The sequence below is a fragment of the Canis lupus genome, chromosome 17, assembly GCF_003254725.2.
Source record: "Canis lupus dingo isolate Sandy chromosome 17, ASM325472v2, whole genome shotgun sequence".
In the NCBI taxonomy this organism is placed as follows: domain Eukaryota; kingdom Metazoa; phylum Chordata; class Mammalia; order Carnivora; family Canidae; genus Canis; species Canis lupus.
The window spans coordinates 53,591,228-53,616,395 of NC_064259.1; the positions used below are offsets into that span (position 1 = coordinate 53,591,228).

The 25,168-nt window shown below is 42.1% G+C and overlaps 1 protein-coding gene across 6 annotated transcripts in view; it reads left to right on the forward strand.

Moving 5' to 3' along the window:
• SLC22A15 (solute carrier family 22 member 15) overlaps nucleotides 1–25,168 on the forward strand; it is an 81,518-nt gene that overhangs the window by 30,385 nt on the left and 25,965 nt on the right. For 5 of the 6 annotated variants that reach the window (XM_035700791.2, XM_025453410.3, XM_035700790.2 and 2 more), the window contains exons 3-6: nucleotides 10,603–10,735; nucleotides 11,554–11,718; nucleotides 14,756–14,885; nucleotides 20,926–21,141. In XM_035700791.2, coding sequence (XP_035556684.1) covers nucleotides 10,603–10,735; nucleotides 11,554–11,718; nucleotides 14,756–14,885; nucleotides 20,926–21,141 — 644 coding nt within the window. The remainder of the gene's footprint in view (nucleotides 1–10,602; nucleotides 10,736–11,553; nucleotides 11,719–14,755; nucleotides 14,886–20,925; nucleotides 21,142–25,168) is intronic. The other variant, XM_025453412.3, reaches the window with a different exon arrangement.

Genomic DNA, 25,168 nt, shown 5'->3' on the forward strand with positions numbered 1-25,168 from the left:
TGAGTAATTGTCAAGCCCAAAGAAACTTAGCGGTTTACTGATTTAGCCAAAATTAGACAAGGAGACTTAGGTCGGATGAGCAGCAGCCCCCGTGCTCCACAGAGGTTCGCCTGCATCAGGCCCAGCAGCCAGCTGCCCTCACACTGATGGTGCCACTCGTGTCTCTCCTCCGAATATATCCTGGCAGAGCCAAGAGGACACTCGTCTGCTTTACATTTTTAGAGCATATCTCATGTTTTCCCCGAAGTCATTTCATTTTATTTCAGGGTACAAATAAAATATCCAACTTGTGTACCCTCGTGCTCACCACTCAGGCAGCGTGAGTCCCATGTGAATTCCCACACTCTCCTTCCTCCTCCAGCATCGGGGCTCTGTGTGGGTGGTGTTCCAAGTCCTGAAGTGGTTCGAAGCAGGTGGTATGGGTGGCTTCCAAGTTTCCCGCTGCCACTACCAAAATGACAAGAGGTAGCAGAAGGAAGACTAAAGAGAGTGGGGATCAAGGAGCACCCCAGGGCCCCAGTGCTGGATAGGCTGGCAACTGCAGCCACACTTTAGCCAGTGCGTTTTTAGGGGCTGCTTGCCTCTGTGCCCCCCAGTCGAGCTCATCTTTGTTTCGGTGGATGTGGTTCCCAACCAAACCCCTCATTAATTTCTCAGCATTAATTCAGTTTTAATTACCTGTGTAATTTTTTAGTTGCTCCTCCAAATCTCCAAAGTGGTAGTATCGAAACTGGTACCTGAACTTGTCAGGTAACTTACCCATTAGTTGGTAAATACTCTTAATATTCAGATTTATAATATATTGATACTCTGTGGTTTTTATTGAGAATGTTTGGTATAAAGTAAGAGTTAAAAAAAAAAACAAACAACCAAGTGTAAAGCCCATTGACCACTCACACACTCATATAAAATCCCTGAAATAAATATCAGGATAGGACCTGTAGAACCATATGGTTTAAGGGGATTGGGTTAAAAATGCATATTTTAAAACTCCTACCCCCCCCCCTTTAAACTCCCCCCCTCCCACTCGCACACACACCTTATTACATTCAGGTCAGGCCTTGCAGAAGTTATTCATGGAGGGTTTGGAGAAGGGTGAATAAAAGGTTATGTAGATGTGATTAACTTGGTATTAATGCAGAAAAGAACCCTTCTAATCTAGAAGTCTTGACTATTTTAAAATGAGCTAATAGCCATTGGGGTGAATTTATGTAGCAAATTGCTATCTGCTGTATTCAAATTATTCCCCGAGCTCTGACTCATTCAGAAAGTACCAAATATCACGGAGGCACACAATTATCATGCTTAATTAATGTTTGCAACCAAAAAGAGTAAGGTTGGAATCTTTAATACCATCGTTGATATTGAAGAACTGAAATTGACTATTATCTTGAGATTAATATATTTTCCCCAAGCCATACCCTGGGGTCAAAAGACCGAGTATTAAAACTATTTGAAAAATTCACTGCAATAATTGCTTTAGGGGCTAATTTTTTTTAATGTCTTGCTTCCTTATGCCTGTACTACTGATTGTTATAGTCTGCACATTTCACCCATTAAGTGGTAATTCAGAGTGACAACTACATTGAAATGAAGCAAGTTAGTTAATCACCATGAAACCATCCCTGAAATACCCTGTCCAACTACTCCCAAGTCACTGGAGGCCTCTGATTACCTGATTTTCTACTGAAGTGAGATTTTTCCTGTACGAAGCTGTAAATATTTTTATGGGAATTCAGGACAGTGGGGGCTGCAGTTTGGTTGGAGCTTGTTATCAGAGCAATCAGAATCTGCCAGAGAGCAGAAACTGGCTTGCTGGTGGCACTGTGCAGATTCCTCAGGGATGTCCTGCAGGTGCCCAGTGTGGGGCAGGCAGGACCATTGCTTATTCCAGCCCTGGAGCCTCGAGGTACTGACCAGCTGAGGGTCTGGGGTGGGCTCTGGCCCTTGTAATAGGACTTGGTTTTCACCAAAGCCGGACTGGGGGTGACAGAGAACTCTGTCAGGAAGCACCTGCACAGTTTCATCTGCCCGTCTGGACTGCTGGGGGAAGAAGCTCCCTTGGTCTTCCTTTATCTTTATGATCGAGTAGGCTGTGCCCTGGGGTCTGCACCCCCTGTAGGGAAGTCTGTTGGGTCTAGTGGTAGACACCAGGCTCGTGAACCAGTTCACCCTTAGAAGAGACACAGCAGCCATGCATGGGGCTTGGGTGCCACTCAGAGACCTGCCATGGCCCCTGCCATGGCCCCTCCCTGGCCTACGGTCTGTGGGTTGTCCATAGCAGTGTTCTTACTCCTCCATGCTTCTCTCCGTGGGGGTATCTGTGGTCCAGTGGAAGTGCTTTCAGGGGCCACACTTCTGTTTCACCGGCTTTGGGAAGTATGTTTCAGTGACACAGATTCTCCCTTTCTAGCTTAACATAGAGGCTGAAGATAAAGCCAAAGTATTCTATATGTCAGATAGGAGAAGGGAACCCCTCTGATTCCAGAACTCCCTCATTCTTCCTGTCCTGAGAACACCACTCCTGGGTGACTAGTATGGCAGCTCCTGCCCTGCCTGTCCATAAACTCGCAACTCGATTCGTGAGGCCATGACATTGAGATGTTGCAGGTGAAGATGCCTATAAACCATAGCGCTCACTCTTGTTACAGAAATAACTCAGCAAATACCTCATTAATGCTGGCCCCATCAGGTAAGCACTTAGACACAAATATATCCTTAAGAAGCTCACTGCAGGGGATCCCTGGGTGGCGCAGCGGTTTGGCGCCTGCCTTTGGCCCAGGGCGCGATCCTGGAGACCCGGGATCTAATCCCACATCGGGTTCCCGGTGCATGGAGCCTGCTTCTCCCTCTGCCTGTGTCTCTGCTTCTCTCTCTCTCTGACTGTGTGCCTATCATGAATAAATAAAAATTAAAAAAAAAAGAATATGTCAAAACATAACATTAAAGAAAAAAAAAAAGCTCACTGCATTGTATGGGAAAGACAAGTGAACATGCAATTCACTGAACATTGTATTGAAGGCAACAATAGGGAGAGATGATAGGATGAAGAAGGTGGTCAGCTCCAGTGGATCACGCAGGACCTTGCAGGATATATAGGAGCCAACCGGGGATGAGATGGGGCTGGGGCGAGTGTGGGCGGATGGGGCACAGCCTGAACCAGTTCCTGGAGGTGCCAGGCTTCATGCAGAAGTGGAGTGATGGATGTTTGTTTGCTGTGGGGAGCCATGCCCTCCCTTGGGCTCTGCATGGCAGTGGCCCTACATTATTCACTTGTGTTTGAGGCCTTATTTACATTCATCTACTGTGGGCCAAAACGAGGACTGGCATGCCACAGCCTCTGTAGGGAAGGGAAATGATCCACTGCTTGGAAAAGCTTAGGGTACACGGTTTTTATTTACCATTAACTGTCCCTTCCATTAGAGGGGTCTGTGGCTACAGCATCTTTTTCAGCTCCTAGTCTGTGAAATGTCCCCATACATTGGCAGGGGATGGGGAGAATGGACAGTTCAGGTCACAGGCAAAAAAAACTGGAGCAGAGACTGACAAATTTGTGACATTGACAGAGCCAGTGAGAAGTTGCTCAGGGCAGAGGCTGGATATGGATCTGAATTCTCAGAGTACACTAGTAAGAGGGGTTACACTAGTAAGAGGGGTTCTTTTTGCTTTTTCGTTTTCCTGATATTCATGACCAATTTAAGAAGCATCTTATAATGTGTGTTCTAGTGCCACAGGGAAGGGATAGTGGAATACTGTTCAGCAGAAGGGGGAAAAAGCAGACAAGCTGGGGGTGCATTTTTGTGTCATGTGGGTATACTAGGATGTCACATAGTGCATCAAAGTTCAATAAAAAATATAGAAAGTTTAGGGGCTCCTGGTGGCTTAGTCAGTTGAACATCTGACTCTTGGTTTTGGCTCAGGGCATGATTTCCTGGGCAGTGGGATGGAGCCCCGCATCTGGCTCTGTGCTCAGTGGGGAGTATGCTTGAGATTCTCTCTCTCTGCCCCACCCCCCAACATGTCTGTGTGCACACTCTCTCTCCCTCTCTCTGAAATAAATAAATAAACCTTTAAAAATATATAAATTTTAGGTACTTGTATTTATAACATATACTGTGGTATACAGTAAATCCCTCCTTCCCCCAAATAAAACACTTTGGAAGTTGATTATTAAGTACAGTATACTGTTCTCTGCACCTTCAGCCTTCTCACGTTCCCAAGCTCACGGGCCACATGACCTTAACTTCCTATCTGACATAGGACTTTCTTTTTCTTTCTTTGCCCTCTCCTTTCCAGGAGCCCCCGATTCTGTTACCCTAAGCCAGAAAGACCTACATGTTTCTAGTGTTCCTTCGAATACTGTTGATTTTTTTTATAGCTTCCTGGATGGAACATGTGAAGAAATAGTATATGGTAACTGCTGTGCTTTGAATTTAACACACTTAAATGTAGTGTTATGTATCACTGGTTAGCTCCAGAATTCTCAGGCTTAATTAATTCAAGCATACAGTATTCAAAGTAGGCGATTTTGAGACCGATGTCAGCATCAGGTACAGGCTCTCTGGTTTACTCTAGGGTGTTCCTGTCTGATCTATAGCCGCATCATCTAGAAAATGGGAATAATAATGATAATACCAATTATAAAAGGTGGTTGTTGGCATTAGGGGAGAATACTATGTGAAAGTTGGTTGGTTTTTTTTTTTTAAGATTTTATTTATTTATTCAGAGAGAGAGAGAGAGAGGCAGAGACACAAGCAGAGAGAGATGCAGGCTCCATGCCAGGAGCCCGATGCGGGACTCGATCCCAGGACTCCAGGATCGTGCCCTGGGCCAAAGGCAGGCACCAAACCGCTGAGCCACCCAGGGATCCCCAGTTGGTTGGTTTTTAATTATCTGGTTGTAAAGTACTGAGCCTTCCCATTTGATGCATCTTTGGTACCTGTTTTTCATCACTTAGATGTTAATTTTGTTTTTAGGATTGTAGAAGCATGAAGTTCACTTTAAAGCAATAATTATTTTTTTTAGATTATCCTGTTTCTGCCATGTCAGAAAAATGACTGCTTTGACTTGTGACATTTCCATAAAGCTGAAGGTTTGATGATTTCAAGGGAGATGCTAAAAACACATTTTGTAACTTCCTTTAAAACTTATCTTCTAGCTTTAATCTGTGACTGATCTGTTTGGTGTCAAATGATAGCTATTTATGGATGGCTCAACCCAAGTCTCTATTTCCAGCTTGAATCCTTTCTCTTCTCTGAGGTCCCAACCCTGTCCAAGCTGGCTTGGATCACCATAATGACCTTGATGGGTCTATTCCAGTCTTGTGTTGCAGCTAGAGGACCTTTTCTTGACATACGGAATACTTCATCCCTTTGTGGGCGTGCCATCTTATTCTTAGCCTCTGAGCAGTAAGAATCCAAATATTAAAAAGCTTCCTGGATGCTTCACTCCTTCCATGTCAGTAGTCAACCTCTTCATTTCTGCTAGCATGCCTTTTTTCATCCTTAAGAGCTGGATGGCTCTGCATGGCACCAGCTGTACCATATTGGAACGCTGTACTCAACACCAGTGTTCGCCATATTTATGTTTCTTTCATCTTTTATTCTTGAGGCACCTGCTGCTAGGGTCTGATTTTCTCTCAGGTCTACTTTCTTTCGATGAGTGAATGATTGTGTCTTTGCCTTTAGTATTATCCCTCTCAAATCCTTTTTGAAAATACAGTATAATAAATGCCCATCTTATGAACTCAGTGATTGTGGTAAGCGTATGATCAAAAATAAAGATGTGGGTTAGAAGACAAAAATAGACTTAGCTAGGTCATCCTGAAAGACTGAAAATATTGTATTTTTATATTCTTCCTCTTCTGTTAATGTATGGGAATAGAAGATTTCCAGCTTTTTCAATTTGCAAGTGATTTTTTCAGTTTGAAACAAATTAGTATAAAAAGAACATGCTAGCTTTAGAATTTGACTTATCATTAAAAAATAATAGGAGAGTCATCCCTTTAATCATCTCTAGCCAATTAAGGGTTTGAGTGACTTATATATTTATGAATTTTATCATTTAAAGCTTCATAAAAAACACATTTTTTGGAGAATGTAACAGCCATCATATTTATTTTATTATAGTTTAGTTTCCAATGTCCTGGTGATATCCTGGTTTGGATTTTACTTTGGTACTAAGTGTTGACAAAGACACAAGAAAAATGTGCTAGCAGTTGAGTCTAGTCTGGTGGAAGACCTCTTTTCAAAACTTTAAAAATAGGTTACATAAAAATTAAAAAAAAAAAAAAAAGGGGATCCCTGGGTGGCGCAGCGGTTTGGCGCGGGCCTTTGGCCCCCAGGGCGCGATCCTGGAGACCCTGGATCGAATCCCACGTCGGGCTCCCGGTGCATGGAGCCTGCTTCTCCCTCTGCCTATGTCTCTGCCTCTCTCTCTCTCTGTGACTATCATAAATAAATAAAAATTAAAAAAAAAAATAGGTTACACCAGTACACTTCTCAAATACTGTTGGGACCACTATCATAGTGTATCTTGTCTGAGCTTTGAGAAAATAGAACTCTTCAGATCACATAATAGGTATGTGATAAATATATAAAATATATTTGAAAAGTTTTAAAAGTTGGAAGCAAAACATTTATTTTTTTTAAAGATTTTATTTATTTATTTATTAATGAGAGACAGAGAGAGAAAGAGAGGGGGAGAGAGAGGGAGGCAGAGACAGAAGCAGGCTCCATGCAGGGAGCCCAACATGGGACTTGATCCTGGGACTCCAGGATCACACCCTGGGCTGAAGGCAGGTGCTAAACTGCTGAGCCACCCAGGGATCCCTGGAAGCAAAACATTTAAACCAAAGTCTCACATGTTAGGGGATGATGCATATGGAAAGCTGGTTGTAAACATATTGTCCTAAGTCCTTGAGTTGACATTTTTGAGTCCACCATACCCAGTTTACCTAGATTTGTCAGAGAATTCTGCATTCCAGCTTCACATGCTTTAATTTGCTTTTTAAAAAACTTGACAGTGCCTTTAGATTTTTCTACCCATTCCTGAATGTATTCTAGGAGAAATAAGGAAGGGTACTACCCTAGTCAGCATTGACATGAAGAAGAATTACTAGAAATTTCCTTGATATACATGAAGCTGGCAGCCTGAGAATAAGAATTTGGAATTTGCCGGTCAAACATCTGGTGGGCTACTACTTCCTAAAACTGCCATCCAAGTTGGCGGCTTTCCAGTTGTTGGAAGGATGATTATTATGGCCTTTATGGTGGATTTGAGAAGTTCTGCAAATGTGGTCAACAGAACAGTTGATTACTGGCAAGACACATCAGCCATTTTTTGTTAATTAAGCATAAAACAGATCAGTATGAGCTTAAACATCTTGGCCATATAAACAGACTAGCACAAATTGAGGTATAGGATAATCAAAGCTAAAGGTGCAGTCTATATTTTAGAGATATGAAAACACCAAAGCAAACACTAACACCATAAAAAAAAGTTGTTTGAACTTCAAGATATTAAAAATTAGTACAATGAGGCCTTCTTTATTGGCCATTGTAGGAGAAGGAATATCCTTGTAAGAAACACAGTCCTCTATTTTGTAGGCCAACCAGATATCTAAGATTTGATTTATTTTTCAACCCAAAAAGTATCACCATAGACATTTTTCATGAGTTAAAAATCTACCATAGAACTATTTATAATCCAAAATAGTTAATTTTTCACAAAATAAAATTTATCCTTCAAATTCCAGAGCCCTTCTAATCTCTTATGTGAAACTTTACAACATATTTTACCCTATTCTTTACAAATCCTTAAATCTTCTTACCATGATTTATTTATTTTTTTGCAGACTCAGGCCATACTTACTGTAGAATGTGGTGACCAGGGATCTTTTTTTTTTTTTTTTTTTTTCAATTTTTATTTATTTATGATAGTCACACAGAGAGAGAGAGGCAGAGACACAGGCAGAGGGAGAAGCAGGCTCCATGCACCGGGAGCCCGACGTGGGATTCGATCCCGGGTCTTCAGGATCACGCCCTGGGCCAAAGGCAGGCGCCAAACCGCTGCGCCACCCAGGGATCCCGTGACCAGGGATCTTGAGGAGGTTCAAGAATGTTTGGAGTAGGGTACTGGGAGAAGTAAATTGGAAGAGTAGGGGATAGGAGGACATAGCAAGTAGGATTTTAGAGATAAAGCAGCTATTGAAGATGATCAGGTCTAAGACAGGGGTTCTTAACCTGATTGCCTATGAGAATCATCTGGAGAACTTAAAAAATATGACAATGCCCAAGTCCTACCCCATTGTTCTTAGGGACCCAGGCTTCTCAGCTTTTAACTTAACCATTTCTAATATGTGGCCCTTATTCATCATGGTCCCAGATAAAGCTCCAGCTTTCATGTGGACATTCTAAGTAGTAGGATAGAAAGGAAGAAGAGGCAAAGGGTAAATCACCTGTCTCTTAAGACAAAGTCCTGGAAGCTTTGGACATGGTGCTTTTGCTTACATTCATTGTGTAGAACCTGATAATGTGTCATACCTAATCGTGAGGGAGATTGGGACATTAGCCTTCAATCTAGGTAGCCATATGCCCAGCAAGCATATTATTACTATGGAAGAGAGAAAGAATGGTTATTTCAAAACAAGCAAGCATCTCTATCGGCTCTAGAAGGGCTGTGGATTAAAAAAAAGAGGGGAGCGGGCCGTGGATTACCCTGTCTGGTAATATGATCTTCAGGCAATTTGACGATTTTGGAGTTTGGTTATCTTCTCCCATCCAGGCTCTCAGGTCCATAGGTGTAAAAGGAAAAGCAGCCTCCAGGTGAGAGGGATCCAGTTCACTGGATGATTTCTGCAGGGGATGCAGAGGATCATCAAGTTTCAGTTAGGGCAAGAATGGGAAGTACAGGAAAGTTAATGATGTAGGGGATTTTTCTGATGATGAAATTATTTCTCTACCCACCATCCCCCTCTGTCTGCCTTTTCTCCTTAAATAGCATATATTCCATAATCACTCCTTTGTGAATCCCCACAATGCCCCCTGCTGCCTCTCTTTCTTTATAGTACTTCTGGGAAGTCCCCAACTCAATGTAAGCTTAACTTCCACCATCCTCCTCACAAAATTATTAACCACAAAGCTTAAATGTGTATTCACCAAGGCCTGGCAATCCCGCGACATTTCCCTTGAATGGGTCACATTCCACTCTGAGAGGAGTCTGTCTGTTCTATTCCTCCTGAAACTTGAAATGACCCCTCTACTTCTGCTCTCCTTCAGCTCATTTGATACTCCAATAAAACAGAAATGAAGCAATCGGGTGGGAGTTTCCCGCTGCCTACTTCTGAGCCTACATCCTGCCTTCCTCTCTCGTTCACCTTACAGTAACATCTCCCAGCTTCTCTGAAAGGCTGACCTCTGCTTTGTACCCTCAACCCTATCCCAAGATATTTTTCTCCTGCAAGGATATCTTCTCTGTCAGCTCGCCCTCATCAACATGAACACGGGGCTCAGTCTTGAACCTCTTCCCTCTCTCTAGGTTCATAAACCCTCATAACCTCTTTCTGGAGCTCAAGGCTCATGTCCAGATATCTGCTTGGCATCACCACTTGGGTATTCTCTAGGCATCTCAACCTCTGCAAGTCTAAACAGAGCTCTTTTTTTCCCACCACATACCAGATCCCCACTTGCCACCTTCTCTATTTCAATCCACTGAGTGGCCAAAGTTATAACACCTTAGGTGAAAACCTAGATTCTCCATCCCTCACCCTGTGTCATTCATCAGCAAGTCCTGCCAGTTCTACCATAAGGTTAAAGTTCATCTGTGTCCTAGCTTGCCGAAAATCTCAATCCTTTTCAAGTCTGCGTAATATTTTACTGTATGTGTATACCATACTTTGGTTATCCTTCATTCGGTTTTTGTGAGTAGTGCTACCATGAACGGAAGGGTACAAATATTTCTTTGAATCTCTGCTTTCAGTTCTTTTGTGCCTATACCCAGAAGTGGAATAACTGGATCATATGGTAATTCCATGGTTAATTTTTTAAGAAAAAATGCTAAAGGGATTTATTAAAACCCATCAACTTACTGGAGAAAAGGACTGTTCATTGATTGCTTCATATATGTCCTATAGTATGTTAGGCATCAGAGAAATGGGAACGGATGGATCACAGCTCCTTCTCTCAGGAAATGCAGGAGTTTAGGAGAAGGAACGTTATCACCAGATGCATAAATGAAAGTAGCTCTTATATACTATATTTAGTGCTGTAATAAGATATGTATAGAGTGTTAATGGGAGCACAGTAGAAAAATAATGATTTGTAGTTTGTTTTATATACTATATTTAGTGCTGTAATAAGATATGTATAGAGTGTTATGGGAGCACAGTAGAAAAATAATGATTTGTAGTTTGTTTCTGAAGACAAAACTTCTTTGGAGTTTATCCAAGATAGGTAATCTACCACATTTTGGTTAGTAGTGGGTAATGCAGTTGAGAATTTACAGTGTACAAGTTTTGGTTGCACATTTGTTTTTTTAATAGCTAACTCAGTCCATCCACCTTTTCTGTGATCTCAATGTCTCTTCTGTTTTTTCTTCCTTTAGTGGTTTTTAATTGCTGACAGATCTTACAAAGTCAGTGCAGCAAGCTCGTTCTTCTTCAGTGGTGTGTTTGTGGGAGTTATCTCTTTTGGTCAGCTTTCAGATCGCTTTGGAAGGAAAAAAGTCTATCTCACAGGTAATCAGTTAAGCATGTTCATGAAATGAATAGGAGGACTTATTTCCCTAAGGTTCTTGGGGAATTGCCATGTTGATACAGAACTGATTTTTATTACACTGGCAAGAGGCTACACTGCCGCCAGAGTTGATGCTGGCCAAGCGTTTTAAAGGGACCAGCACCATACTTGACGGAGGCCATGTATTTGCATCTAAGCCTTTCAGAGCTGATGGTGCTCTCTGCAACTCCCAAATTCTAACTTAAGCCATGTTTCTAAAGAGAACAGAGACTGAGCCAGTGTACTAAATCCATTTCCGTGTATCTTATATGTTGGTTCATTTCAAACATGCTCTATAAGGCCCAGCATAGTTCTCTTGACAAGCTGAGCATGAGCTGGGATTTTTCTATTTCCAACATTATTGTGAATAATTGAAAACTGTGCATGCCTGGTAGATGCCAACTTGTAACAAAGATAGAGAAACCTTAGTTTTCTTTATAGTTTTTAAGAGAACATTTTTTTTTAAGATTTTATTTATTTATTCATGAGAGATGCAGAGAGGCAGAGACACAGGGGGAGGGAGAAGCAGGCTCCCTGTGGGGAACCCAGTGCAAGACTCGATCCCAGGACCCTGGGATCACGACCTGAGCCAGAGGTAGATGCTCAGCCACTGAGCCACTCACATGCCCTAAGAGAAAATGTTCTTAATGAAAAAAGTATAGCTTAGGAAATTTAAGTTTACAAAGGTTTATCTTTACAAATGTAAAATGAGTATAATTTATTACTTTGATCAAATGCTGTTTTACATCTAGATTGTTGACTACTGTTCCTCTCATTCTAGGTTTTGCTCTTGACATCTTATTTGCTATTGCAAATGGGTTTTCCCCCTCCTATGAGTTCTTTGCAATAACTCGCTTCCTGGTGGGCGTGATGAATGGAGGAATGTCCCTGGTGGCCTTTGTCCTGCTGAACGAATGTGTGGGCACCGCCTACTGGGCACTCGCAGGTACTGCTTCACTCCATGCAGATAACAGACTGTGAGCTGCCCCAGAAAACCTCACAGGGAACCAGTTTAATCCCAGAGTCTAAAAATGCACTTGGACTTGAAGCACTCTATCTAAGCATTACATTTGCTTTCCAGAGTTTGTTCTGTATGACCTTGCACAAGTCATTCTATTCGTATTTCTCTCCCCTGGAGCCTGCCTCCTGTAGATGGTGAGCTTGCCTCCCGTCCTCACAGATTGCCTCCAGATTATCCCGAGAGTCTTTTTCCTCAGAAGGGTATTACCTGTTTATACCTTAAACTGAAAAATAGTGCGGACATAAGAAAGCCTAGACACTTCTTTTCCAGCACCGTCATGTTTTTTATTAAATATTTATCTCATGGGCATTGCGGAGGAACGGCAAGTTGGAGGGACCAGATGATGTAGGGCCTGTGCTAGGCCAAATGAGACATTTGTTTTTATTTGAAGTGCAATGGGAAGCCAGTGGACGAATTAAATAGTAGAACAATAGAATCAGGTGGGATGCAGAAAGATGACCCTCGCAGAGGTATGGAGAATGGACCATTGGAGGGTAGAAGGAGAAATCGAGGGGCCATTCGGGAGGTAGTTGTGGTTCACCCATGAAACATGTTGGGGGCTTGCTTAGACAAGGTAGGGGGAGAGGAGCAGGGAAGACGGCCACTTGAGCTGGATTTTGGTGGGACAGTGACTTACTGAAGGATCAGAGCAGGGAAAGAAAGGAATTGAACCTCACGGCTTTGCTTGAAAACTGGGTGGATTGCTGGTACCATTGACAAAAATGAAGTCTAACCTGCTGAAATGTAGTTTTTACTAGTGCACACTGAGCAAAAATAGTAGACTTGAAAATTATTTAAAATAAGCAGACTGGAAATCTGCAAAATAGGATAAATATGTAACAGCCCATAAGCAGTTATAAAACCCCTCCAGAATTACAACATGCAAAAGCAGTGATTTGAAATGTTCACTTTTTAATTAATTTTTTTTAACCAAATAACCTACAGCCTTAGCACATCTCCATCTCCACACCTTACCTCTGTTGTCATTTCTAGGCATACATGTGTAGCTTCTTGCTGAACGTAAGATATGAATGGTCAATTGGACCCTCAAATAAAAATTATTGCTTTCTTTTACCTAAGATCTTCATCTTCTGGGACCTCTATCTATAGTAATGTCATCACAGAATTTAAGGTTATTCAACTAGGGTGCCTGGTGGCTCTGTCAGTGAAATATCTGCCTTTGGCTCAGGTCATGATCTCAGGGTCCTGGGATCGAGCCCTGCATCAGGCTTCACACTTGACATGGAGTCTGCTTGGGATTCTCTCTCTCCCTCTGCCCCTCCTGCTTGTGCAGTCTCTCTCTCTCTAAAAAAAGTAAAAAAAAATTTTTTTTAAGAAAAAGGTCATGATTTTTTTAAAAGATTTCATTTATTTATTCATGAGAGACACAGAGAGGCAGAGACACAGACAGAGGGAGAAGCAGGCTCCCTGAGAGGAGCCTGATGTGGAACTCGATCCCAGGACCCTGGGATCATGACCCGAGCCAAAGGCAGATGCTCAGTAAGGCGCCCCACATTATTTCATCCTAAACTAACAACCACCTCAAGAAAACTGAGTCTCAGAGAAGTTTAGTGATTTGCATGAGATCACACAGCAGCAGGTGGCAGAACTAGGGTCTGAACTCAGTCCCTCTGAAACAGTCCCATTCTATGGGCCGTTTTCCTTTTGCCTACATTGTTGTCAGTGGATACTAAGTGCTGGGAGCTGTTCTGAGCAATGACAGAAAGTGTTATTCTTGGAAGCCAGGTGCTGTCTGATGCACCATAATGAAGCTATAATAGCTATTGATTATCTTAAATTCCCAGGGAAATCATAGCGTCCCCACTCCCTTACTCATCAGACCACATGTTCTGATTGGGTGTTCTGACATGCTGGCCATCCTGCCACTTCAGCTCCCCCTCCTGCTGCCCCCCTTTCCTCACTGGGGCACAGAGTATACAAGTCATTATTGCTAGAGAATTGATCATCTATGGGCAAGAACACAAGAACACATTTCTTTCACAGAATTGTTGTAGAAAGTTCTTGTAACAAGATCGACAAGGTCCTGTGCCATGGGTTCCCTGCAGAAGCCTGCCTTTCCCTGGAAGGGTAGAGAGAGAAGACTGGAACAGCACACGGGCTCTGTAGTCAGGCACACAGGATACGGTCCCAACCATCCTATGTGTAGCTCTGTGTCCTAGACAGAGGCTCCTAACCTCTGTGCTGTTTCCTCTTTGCATATGGCCCATAATGGCACCTGCTTTATAGGACATTGCATGTAAAAGGCTTAATGCACAATAAAAATAGCTAGTATTACTACTGGTAGTGTTAGAAAGTATGTCAGAGGTATAAATTCACAAGTATATTGGGCAAACGAGTGGACTTAATAACCATCTCAGCACTTCGAAAAGCATAGGATTTTTGACAATCCCATGGTTGTTTTTTTCTGTCAGCATGCTGGCAAAAATCCATGTTTCGGGGAGGCAGACAAGAAATAGATAGCTGTGAAATATCATATATCTGGTGCTGATACAAGAAATAGGGAAAGGCAAGAGGGAGAATTGAAGAGCAGCCTGGGATTTAAGATGAGGATTTGAGGCACAACTTTTGTGAGAAGATCAAGTCCCAGTACTGCGATGATCTCATCACCTGAAAACCTTATCATCACCCAGCAAAACATCTTTCTAAGCTTCAGCACATGTTCAGGTGGACCGCAGGAGAGCATTCGGTGCAGAAAGCACTTGGGCAAATGCTTAAAATTCATCTTGACCACACGTAGTTTGTATTTTTCACCTTTCCTTTCTCCTTTTCCACTCACTCACTGGCCTCTCTTCCAGTTTTAGCATCTTTGGTCAGTATTTGTGGAGGCCTCGTCTTTTCTGCTGACACCTCCCAAAGACGGTGTTGGCTCTGTGGCTTGGGTTGGAAGGGATGGCATGGATGGTGCATTTCTCTAGTAACAGGTGTCTTTTCCCTGAATTAGGATCGATTGGTGGCCTCTTCTTCGCAGTTGGCATCGCTCAGTATGCCCTGTTGGGATACTTCATCCGCTCCTGGAGGACCCTCGCCGTTCTGGTTAATCTGCAGGGAACAGTGGTCTTTCTCCTATCTCTGTAAGTAGTTTTTCCTCATACAGGTTTAATTGAATAAGCAGAAGGAACATCTTAAGAGGATGTGGGTCAGTGAGCAGCGTTATTCCCTTTCAGGAGTTTGCCTGAACTGACTTTGGTGAAGAGCTAAATCCCGCAAGCGCTCCAATGCTTGGCAGCTGCCGGGAAGAGAGATGCTTAATTAATTCAGAAGGCAGGTATCCCTTGTTTCAAGTCACATCTCCATAGACTGTATTTTAACATTCTAGTTGTTGCCACAGGGTACCAGTTTCTTTTGTAACCTAATGCCTCAAGCCTAAAGATCTTCAAGCTGAATCAGGTCGGGTGCTAGGTGTCTGACTCAGGTATGAGATTGCAAATATCACAGTCCATTCATATCGAATATGTAGCAGCAACTATCCATCCAATAGGTGACTCTTATCTCAGGGCCTCTAAATGGTTGTGGATGTGGGAACTCTCAGATGTGGGAGAAATCCTTAGGGTGGATGGACTCAAAGCAGTAAAAGGGTGATTCCCTGGTCAAGGGCAGTATGCTCCAGACAACTTGCTCAAATGTCACACGGTGGTGCTCTAAATGCTGTAAGGCGAGCTACCAACTTAGAGCTGTTTTACCAGTTCTTTCTTCCTGTAGCAAATACTTTATTAATTATATAATTATTAATTATATTAATTATTATTAATAATGCCATTAACAGTGTTATGTAATAATATATTATACAATATAGAAGAATATTACTTATTAACATCAGCCCTAAATAGCCTCAGGCTCCAGTAACAATAGAACATATTTAAGACAAACTTACAGAGTTCTCCATAGAACTAACATTCAATACTGACCATCTCATTGGCACCCAGTTTCACTCATAAATACGGTACTACATTCTGATCTTTAGTCACAAAGAAATAATGCTATTTCCTTTCTTATTTCATCATTTTAATGACGTGCTTAAGAAGTTTGACTTTTTAGGGGTGTCTGGGTGACTCAATTAAGCGTCTGCCTTCTGCTCAGGTCATGATCTCAGGGTCCTGGAATCGAGCCCCATGTTGGGCTCCTGCTCAGTGGGGAGTCTGCTTCTCCCTGTCCCTCTGCCACTCCCCCTGCTTATACGCTCTCTCTCTCCCTCTCTTTTTCAAATAAATAAAATCGTAAAAAAAAACAAATGTTTGGGGATCCCTGGGTGGCTCAGTGGTTTAGCGCTTGTCTTTGGCCCAGGGCGTGATCCTGGAGTCCCGGGATCGAGTCCCATGTCAGGCTCCCTGCAGGGAGCCTGCTTCTCCCTCTGCCTGTGTCTCTGCCTCTCTCTCTCTCTCCTTGTGTCTCTCATGAATAAATAAATATAATCTTTTAAATCCTTAAAAGTTTGAGTTTTTAGCTTTATTTCACCAGAAGTTTTAACATGCTTAGGGGGAAAGACTTTCTCCTGCGGTATCAGACCTCTAATTTTAATCATTAAAATCTTTGGAATAGGGGCAGCCCCGGTGGCTCAGAGGTTTAGCGCTGCCTTCAGCCCAGGGCCTGATCCTGGAGACCTGGGATCGAGTCCCACATCAGGCTCTCTGCATGGAGCCTGCTTCTCCCTCTGCCTGTGTCTCTGCCTCTTTCTCTCTCTCTCTCTCTCTCTCTCTCTGTCTCCCATGAATAAATAAATAAATAAAATCTTTGGAATAAATAAAATTTTCAGCCAATGGTACCAGCTTCTGTGCCATAAAGTAAGGGACATCTGTAGTAGAATTTTCCTTCAGATGCTTCTTTAGTAGAGTCGTTCTTTATTCAAGTTCTACTAATTGAGGTTTGGTGGATTGAGGATTGAACTAAAGTCTGTTTTTGTATTCTCTTTGAAATAAGAGAATTAAATGTAAAAATGATTGTAATAGTGGGGCTCCTGGCTGGCTCAGCAGAAGAGCACGGGTCTCTTGATCTCAGGTTGTGAGTTCAAGCCCCATATTGGGTGTGGAGATTATTTAAAAATGAATAAACAAGCTTTAAAAAATGAATATAATATGGGACACCTGGGTGGTTCAGTGGTTGAGCGCCTGCCTTGTTCCCGGAGTCCCAGGATCAAGTCCTGCATCGGGCTTCCCCAGGGAGCCTGCTTCTCCCCCTGCCTGTGTCTCTGCCTCTCTCTGTGTGTCTCTCATGAATAAATAAATAAAATCTTTTAAAAAAGAGAATATAATAGAAATGGTTTGCCTATACTTAAAAGAGCAAAATGTATTAAATGTATTTAGTTATGTGAATTGGAATGACATAATTCTACCAGAAAGGGAAACTAACAACCTTTTATTAGTTCATGTATTATAAATTTTTGCGATAAATGGGTGCCTAGTATTGTCTTTGAATTAATAAGCATTCATGTAAATGTGGGCAGATGAATGAATCTTCCTTTTAAATGGCTAATAAGTCTCTTATTAGAGCAACTTCAATGGATGGCATGAGCTGTTCTGCCTTTCTTTCCTGAATGTAGTCTGAGTTTGTTACAGCCTAGTGCTAGGTGGGGACGTCCACACCCTAGGAAATGAATTTAGGTCAGGAAAAAATAGGAAGCAGAGAGAAAAGAGCATATAAAACTGAAACACATATTTATTCCATTAGGCCTTCCCACAGCCAGCCTTCAGTGTATCTTTTCGGATCGTCTCCCAGCTGGTTTCCCAGACCCTGTGCTCCAGGCACGGCAAGCTGCCTGTAGTTTGGCATCAGCTTGTGCTGTCCTGTCCGGGCCCCCTGCTTGCTGCTGCCCCTGCTCTTCCAATACCCTGCTCTCCATTTCTTCCTATTTAACTCCTGGCCTTCCAGGTTTGTTCAACTGCCACCCTCTGCAAACTTCACCCCATCACATCTCCAGCTACACATCATTTGCTTTTGTTTCTGAATTATACAGCACTTACCCCATGTGCCTCATGCCCTTTGAGCAGTGCTCTTATTCCCACTCACGTGGGAGTCTGTCTCTTTCTGCCCCAGGAGCTCCCTCCCGATGGCTGCAGGCTCTCTGCTCGGTTACATGTCCCCCAACAGTAAAGCCCAGGGCCTCCCGCACAGATGATCTTTCGTATCCATGGGACAGGTGTTGGCACAAAAATAGCTGGAATTAACCTCCAGGATTAGCTGTCAACGACATAAGAATAAGTCATGTTATTTTAGAGTCATACCTTGGTTTTTTTTGTCTTATTAGAAATATTATTGCAGTGCTTAAAAATTCCTCATTTTCACAATACTTGAATTTGAACAGTTTTACTCTAAAAATCAGTGCCCCCCAAATTTACAAAGATTTCCCGCCTTCTAAGAAATTCACAGGACATGTTTTGAGCAGAGGCAACGTTGTTAAATTAGCACTACAGCTTCCAAAGGTGGCCCCAGCACTGTGGAGGGGGCAGCATGTTCAAGACTGCTTTTTCTTTTAAAAACACATCCTGTGGGGCGTGCGGTGACTCATTCCATTAAGTGTCTGCTATCTGCCTTTGGCTCAGGTCATGATCCTGGAGTCTGGGGATCGAGCCCTGCATCAGGCTCCCTGCTCATCGGGGAATCTGCTTCTCCCTCTCCCTCTGCTCCTCCCTCTGCTCATGCTCTCTCTCACTCACTCTCTCAGAAAAATAAATAAAATCTTAAAAAAAAAATTAAAAATTAAAACACATCTTGCTGTTTGCTGTGCAAAATCTGCATGTGTTAGAATTTCTCTTCCCAAGTCTACCCATTGGCAGCGAGTGAGCCTTTGTGTAATTTGCCTTCTCCAAATGTGGGAACATTTGGGGTCAGGTTTGTGTACATGTCAAACCCTTTCCCTCACACAGTGTATTAACTCAAGTTTCCAAAGCTTGACTATCTCTCAAGTATAAAAATGATTTATAAACATTTATCAGTAATGTAAATCTCTCAAGTATAAAATCTCTCTCAAGTAACATCTCTCAAGTATAAAAATGATTTATAAACATTTAACAGTAATGTAAACATTTATAGAACAGTCATTTACAAACATTTTCACAGTGATTAATGCTTATCAACAATTCTGAAAACAGGGAAATTTGGAGGAGAAGGACAGGGACCTAAGTTCCCCAGAGATAGTGATTATTAGTATTTCTGCTCTTTCCTATCTCTTTTCTCTCACCTCCCCACCTCCCTCAGTTTTAATTTTTATTGCAATGGTCTTCTGGTATGTCACTTATTTTTCCTTCCCAGGCATACTCTCTCTATTCATCACAGTAGGCTTCGTTTATGTTCTTTGTATTTGCATTTAGACTCAAACAGGTGGTTTACATGGTAGCTCATAAGCGGCCCAGTGGAGAGGGTCAGTGGGTCCCCTTGATGATCAGCAGACCTAATTTCCAACACAACAATATTTTACTTGATTATCTACTTGTGTATCAGTAATAACAATCAAGTGGTAATGAAGTTGCAAATCAAGGGATTTTTCAGGCTGTTGTAGAAGGCCTGTGTCCCTGCTTTTGTTGACAATCAAATGCACGAATGTGCACAAATGTTCTCTCCCCACTAGCAAAGCTCTCAGAGGATTCGTGCCTTCTTGTTTCCTCTGAGCACCTACTGCATTGCTCGATACAAAATGAAAGTGCTCAACAAGTGGTTATTGATGGACTGGCCATCAATGAAGTTCCAGATTCCGTGGCATTTGTTGCCACTTCACCATCCTTTATGGAAAGGCATGGAGAATTCTAAAAGGCATCTTCCACAGCTGGTGGTACTTATAGAAGTCTCATTTTATGCAAATAATGTCACAGTAGATCAAAAGATACTAGATGCTGTATTTAGTAAATAAGGCATCTCTGTTCCTGTCCAAGTTTGTCTTTGGCAAGTCCTCTAGACCTGCACACAGAAGCGTGAAGAGGAAAAAGACACATCAGAGAGTTAAGTCTTAAAACTATCGGAAAATATCGGTGGCGATATAATTGTTCAATACTTTGTAGTTAGAGTAGAAAACAATTGTTTGGTACCTGGAAGTTAACCAGGAAATGACTTTTATTCTTTAAGGTTGTGGGGGACAGGAAATATCCTGAGGACAGAGTGTGTCAGCTGATTCAAGTGTTTTGAAGCAGTAAATGCTTGAAAGTAGTTGAGATGTGATAAACCCTGTTTAATTTTTATGTAGTCTTAAAATAATCTCTGCCTTCTTAAAAAACATCACTATGTTAAAAACATTTTTTTTAATTTATTTTTTCTGATGAGACAATAAAAATTGTGAGGCTTTGTAAGAACTTAACTACCTGCTATCTCTGTAGTATTATTTTCTTTTTTTTTTAATTTTTTAAAATTTATCTATTCATGAGTGACAGAGAGAGGCAGAGACACAGGCAGAGGGAGAAGCAGGCTCCATGCAGGGAGCCCGATGTGGGACTCAATCCTGGGTCTCCAGGATCACACCCTGGGCTAAAGGCAGGTGCTAAACCACTGAGGCACCAGGGCTGCCCCTCTGTAGTATTATTTTCACACTTTGTTAGGATTTAGAACCCTCTTTCTGACCTATGCTTTATGAAAAACTTGTATAATTCATTATTTTAGGTTTAACTTGCCATTCATCTGTTAAAATTTGTTTAAAAAATAAATGCATACTGCTTACCTTTTTTTTTTTTTTTTCCACTGCTGTTTTAGAAGTATGTTCTTGGTTTCCATTCCATTCATAAAGCAGGCTACTTTTTAACACTGGCACACTGTTGAAAGTGGCCCCCCCCTCTCTTTTTCACCTGTTATTGGGAGAGTTAGTTTGAAATCTCACATGGGGGGTCACCTGGGTGGCTCAGTTGGTTAAGTGGCAGCCTTTGGCTCAGGTCATGATCCCAGGCTTATGGGATTCAGCTGCACATTGGGTTCTCAGCTCAGCGGGGAGCTTGCTTCTCCTTCTCCCTACACCTGTGCCTACCCCTGCTAGTGCTCCCTCTCTCTGTCAAATAAATAAAAATCCTTAAAAAAAAGAAAAAGAAAGCTCACATGGATTCTGGTTGTGGTGAAAGAATCCACATATTCCAAGGTGAATTCTCTCCTCCCCGTGCCCATATTCCTCTATGAATACACAGCCTTTAATGACATCTCTTTCAGATTCATTCCTGAATCACCTCGTTGGTTATACTCCCAGGGTCGGCTGAGTGAGGCTGAAGCCGCTCTGTACCTCATTGCCAAGAGGAACCGCAAGCTCAAGTGTACGTTCTCACTAACACACCCGGGCAGCAGGAGCTACAGAGAGACCGGAAGTTTCCTGGATCTGTTCCGTTACCGGATCCTCTTGGGGCACACACTGACCCTGATGTTCATCTGGTAATTATATCTAAGGGCTTGATCCTCACCTCTGGTTGCTAAATGGGCTGTTGATAATATGTTCCTTCTACGGGGTTACAGAAAATTTGACCTGATTTGTCAGCTTGAAGTTGTTTTCATAAGAACACATCTTCTCTCCTCTGCTTTTGCAGCATCCTCTTCTGGTCAAGGAGAAACCCATGGTTTACCCATGGAATGTTTACTGAACTTGAGTAAATAGACAGCAGAAACACATCTTTGCTCCTGAGCTCTTCAATGTAAATATTTAAGTACCCCCCCACCAAACTCAAGAAAAAAAAAAAAGAGGAAAGAAAGCATATTAGAAGAGTTTCTAAATAGGAGCTTAAAGTACCTCCCTTTGGTTTTAGCAGCAAGTGGTCAGTTACCATGCTCTAGTTGTAGTGCCCTGGGCTGTACTTTGAGTGGCATTTCCACTTGCTAGCTCACTCACTCACTCCTGGGGGTGGGTAGGCAGTGGTGTTCCTTGCACAGATGGAATCCTGAGAGTGGGAAACGATGGACTCAAAGTCACATGTACAAATCAGTGAATGAAGAGATTGGCATTCTCTAAACCTGATTTTCTTGTTTACCTTATTCCTTCCTGCCTCTCAAAATGCTCTTAGCATTCATGCGAATCACACTGAATGATTCAAGATGGTTCCACTTAAAGCATGAAGTGGAAAGGAGAGAAGTGGATGGGCAGTGAAGAGAATATATGAACTGCATGTGTGTTTTAGTACTCTATAGGCCTACCACATTTTATTGTGCTTCTCAGATACTGTGTTTTTTACAATTGAAGATTTGTGGCAACCCTGCATCAAGCAAGTGTACTGGCACCATTTTCCAACAGTATTTGCTCACTTCATGACTCGTTTTGTTAATGCTCACAATATTTCAAAACCTTTCCACTATTATCATATTTGTCATGGTGATCTGTGATCAGTAAACCTTGGTATTACTATTATTGTTTTGGGGCACCATGAACCACACCTATATACAACAGTGAATCTAATAAATGTGTGTGTTCTGACCATTCCACTGATTGGCCATTCCCCTGTGTCTCTCCCTCTTTTGTCTCTCTATTCCTTGAGACACAACAATATTGGAATTAGACCAGTTAATTAGGCCTACCATGATCTCTTTGTGTTCAAGTGAAAAGAAAAATTGCACGTCTCTTACTTTAAATCAAAAACTAGAAATGAATCAGTTTAGTGAGGATCCAAGACCGACCAAACTAGGCTTCTTGTGCCAGTTAGCTGAATTTTCAGTAAAAAAAAAAAAGCTCCTAAAGGAACTGAAAAGTGCTACTCCAGTGAACATACGGATGATTAAAAGCAAAACAGCTTTATTGCTGATATGAATAAAGTTTTCATGGTCCAGATAAAAGATCAAACCAAGCACAATATTCCCTTAAGCCAGAGCCTAATCCAGAGCAAGATCCTAATTTTCTTCAACCCTCTGAAGGCTGAGAGAGGTGAGGAAGCTGCAAAAGAAAAGTCAGAAGCTAACAGAGGTTAGCTCGTGAAGTTTAAGGAAAGAAGCCATCTCCATAATATAAAAGCACAAGGTGAAGCAGCAAGTGCTAACAAAGAAGCTGCAAGTTATCCAGAAGATCTAGCTAAGATAATTCACAAAGAAGGCTACACTAAAAAACAAATTTCCATGTAGATGACACAGCCTTCATTTGGAAGAAGATGCCGTGTAAGACTTTTATAGCTGGAGAGGAGAAGTCAGTGCCCAGACAGTTTGACACCTGATAGGGGCCAGTGCAGCTGGTGACTTTAAATTGAAACCAGTGCTCATTGACCATTTGGAAAATCCTAGCTACCTTAAGACTACACTAAATCTACTCTTCCCATGCTCTCTAAAGGGAACAACAAAGCCTGGATGACAGCACATTTGTTTACAACATGGTTTACTAAATATTTTAAGCCCATTATTGAGACCTACTGCTCAGAAAAAAGAAAAAAAAAAGATCTTTCAAAATATTACTGCTCACTGACAATACACCTGGGTGCCCAAGAGCTCTGATGGAGATGTACAATGAAATTAATATTGTTTTCATGCCTGCCAACACAACATCTGTTCTGCAGTGCATGTATCAAGGAGCCATTTCAACTTTTAAACCTTATTATTTAAGACCTGCATTTCATAAGGACATTGGTGCCATAGATAGTGATTCCTGTGATGGATCTGGGCGAAGTCAATTGGGAACCTTCCGGAAAGGATACATCTAGATGACATTAAAAATATTCATGATTCCAGGCAGCCTGAGTGGCTCAGCGCTTTAGCACCTGCCTTCGGCCCAGGGCATGGTCCTGGAGACCCGGGATCGAGTCCCATGTCAGGCTCCCTGCATGGAGCCTGCTTCTCCCTCTGCCTGTGTCTCTGCCTCTCTCTCTCTCTCTCTCTCTCTCTCTGTGTGTGTGTGTGGTGTGTGTGTGTGTGTGTGTTTCATGAATGGATGACTAAAATCTTTAAAAAAATAGAATATTCATGATTCCTAGGAAAGGGTCATAATATCAACATTAACAGGAGTTTGGAAGAAGTTGATTTCCAACTTTCATGGATGACTTTGAGGGGTTTGAGACTTCGGTATAGGCAGTAACTGTAGGTGTGGTGGAAACAGCAAGTGAACTAGATAGAATTAGAGCCTGAAGATGGGACTGAATCGCTGCAATCTCATGATCAAACTTGAATGGAGGAAGTCACTTTCTTACAGATGAGCACAGAAAGTGGTTTCTTGAGATGGAATGTACTCCTGGTGAAGATGCTATGAAGACTGTTGAAATGGCAACAGAGGAGTTAGAATATTACATAAACTTTGTTGATACAGCAGCGGCAGGGTTTGAGAAGATTGACTACAATTCTGAAAGACGTCCTACTGTGGATAGAATGCTATCAAACAGCATCACATGCTACAGAGAAATCATTCATGAAAGGAAAAGATCAATCGATGTGACAACCTTCACTGTTGTCTTAGTTGAAGAAATTGCTCCAGCCACCCCAGCCTTCAGCAACCAGCCCCCTGCTCAATCAGCAGCCATCAGCATGGAGGCAAGACCCTCACCCAGCAAAAAGATTATGACTGCCTCAGAAGCTCAGATGGTGGTTAGCATTTTGTAGCAATAAGATATTTTAAATTAAGGTATCTACCTTGTTTTTTTTAGATAATAATGCTTTTGCACATTTAATAGACTAGAATATAGTGTAAACATAACTTTCATATGCACTGGGAAGCCACACAATTCATCTGACTTGCTTTATACATCTACTCACTGTATTGTGGTAGTCTAGAACCTCACCCACAGCATCTCCTAGTTATGCCAGTACATTCTGCTCGGGTGCCATAATTCGGGTCCATTGTTAGGGTGTGAACATCATACTTAATGGCTTGAAGGACTGTTGTGCTGGTTGGTATGCATTTGCCATGAAGGCAGCGTGGAAACCAACCTTTTTCATGTGGGAATTAAGGAGCATAATCTATGAAAGTGATCTTAGATAGAAAGCTGTAAAGAACAGCAGATTGAGAGGAAGATGCTGTGAATATATTTTTCTATATCATGGTTCTCTTTTTCTATGCAGCCAAGCACTGGCTGCCACCTGTATGGTTAGGGGCCAGGGCCACACCAACTGCTGCCTTCCCCACAGACCCAGAACAGTGCTGGAATATCACAGATGCAGAATAAATGTGGAACAGAGGACATAAGCTTGGAGACATGGAGATTAAGGGAACTTTTAAAAGCAAACCTGACAATCTGGCACAGGAGCTGATCATTTGAGGATCTGCCTATCGCAGACACTTAGGAAATATGTTCAGGTGCTTTGGGCTCTATAAAAAATTCCACATTTGCATGTCATATAGACAGGCAAACTCTCTGCCTACTTCTTGAGGATAATTTACTTCTTGTTTTTAAAGTTTTTGGGTTTTTTTGAGGCATACTAAGTTTTGGATTCTGGCCTTCAGGGGATAAAAAACAGACGAACAAACAAAGTAGACTGGGAGCCAGGGAGAATGTCCCTGTTT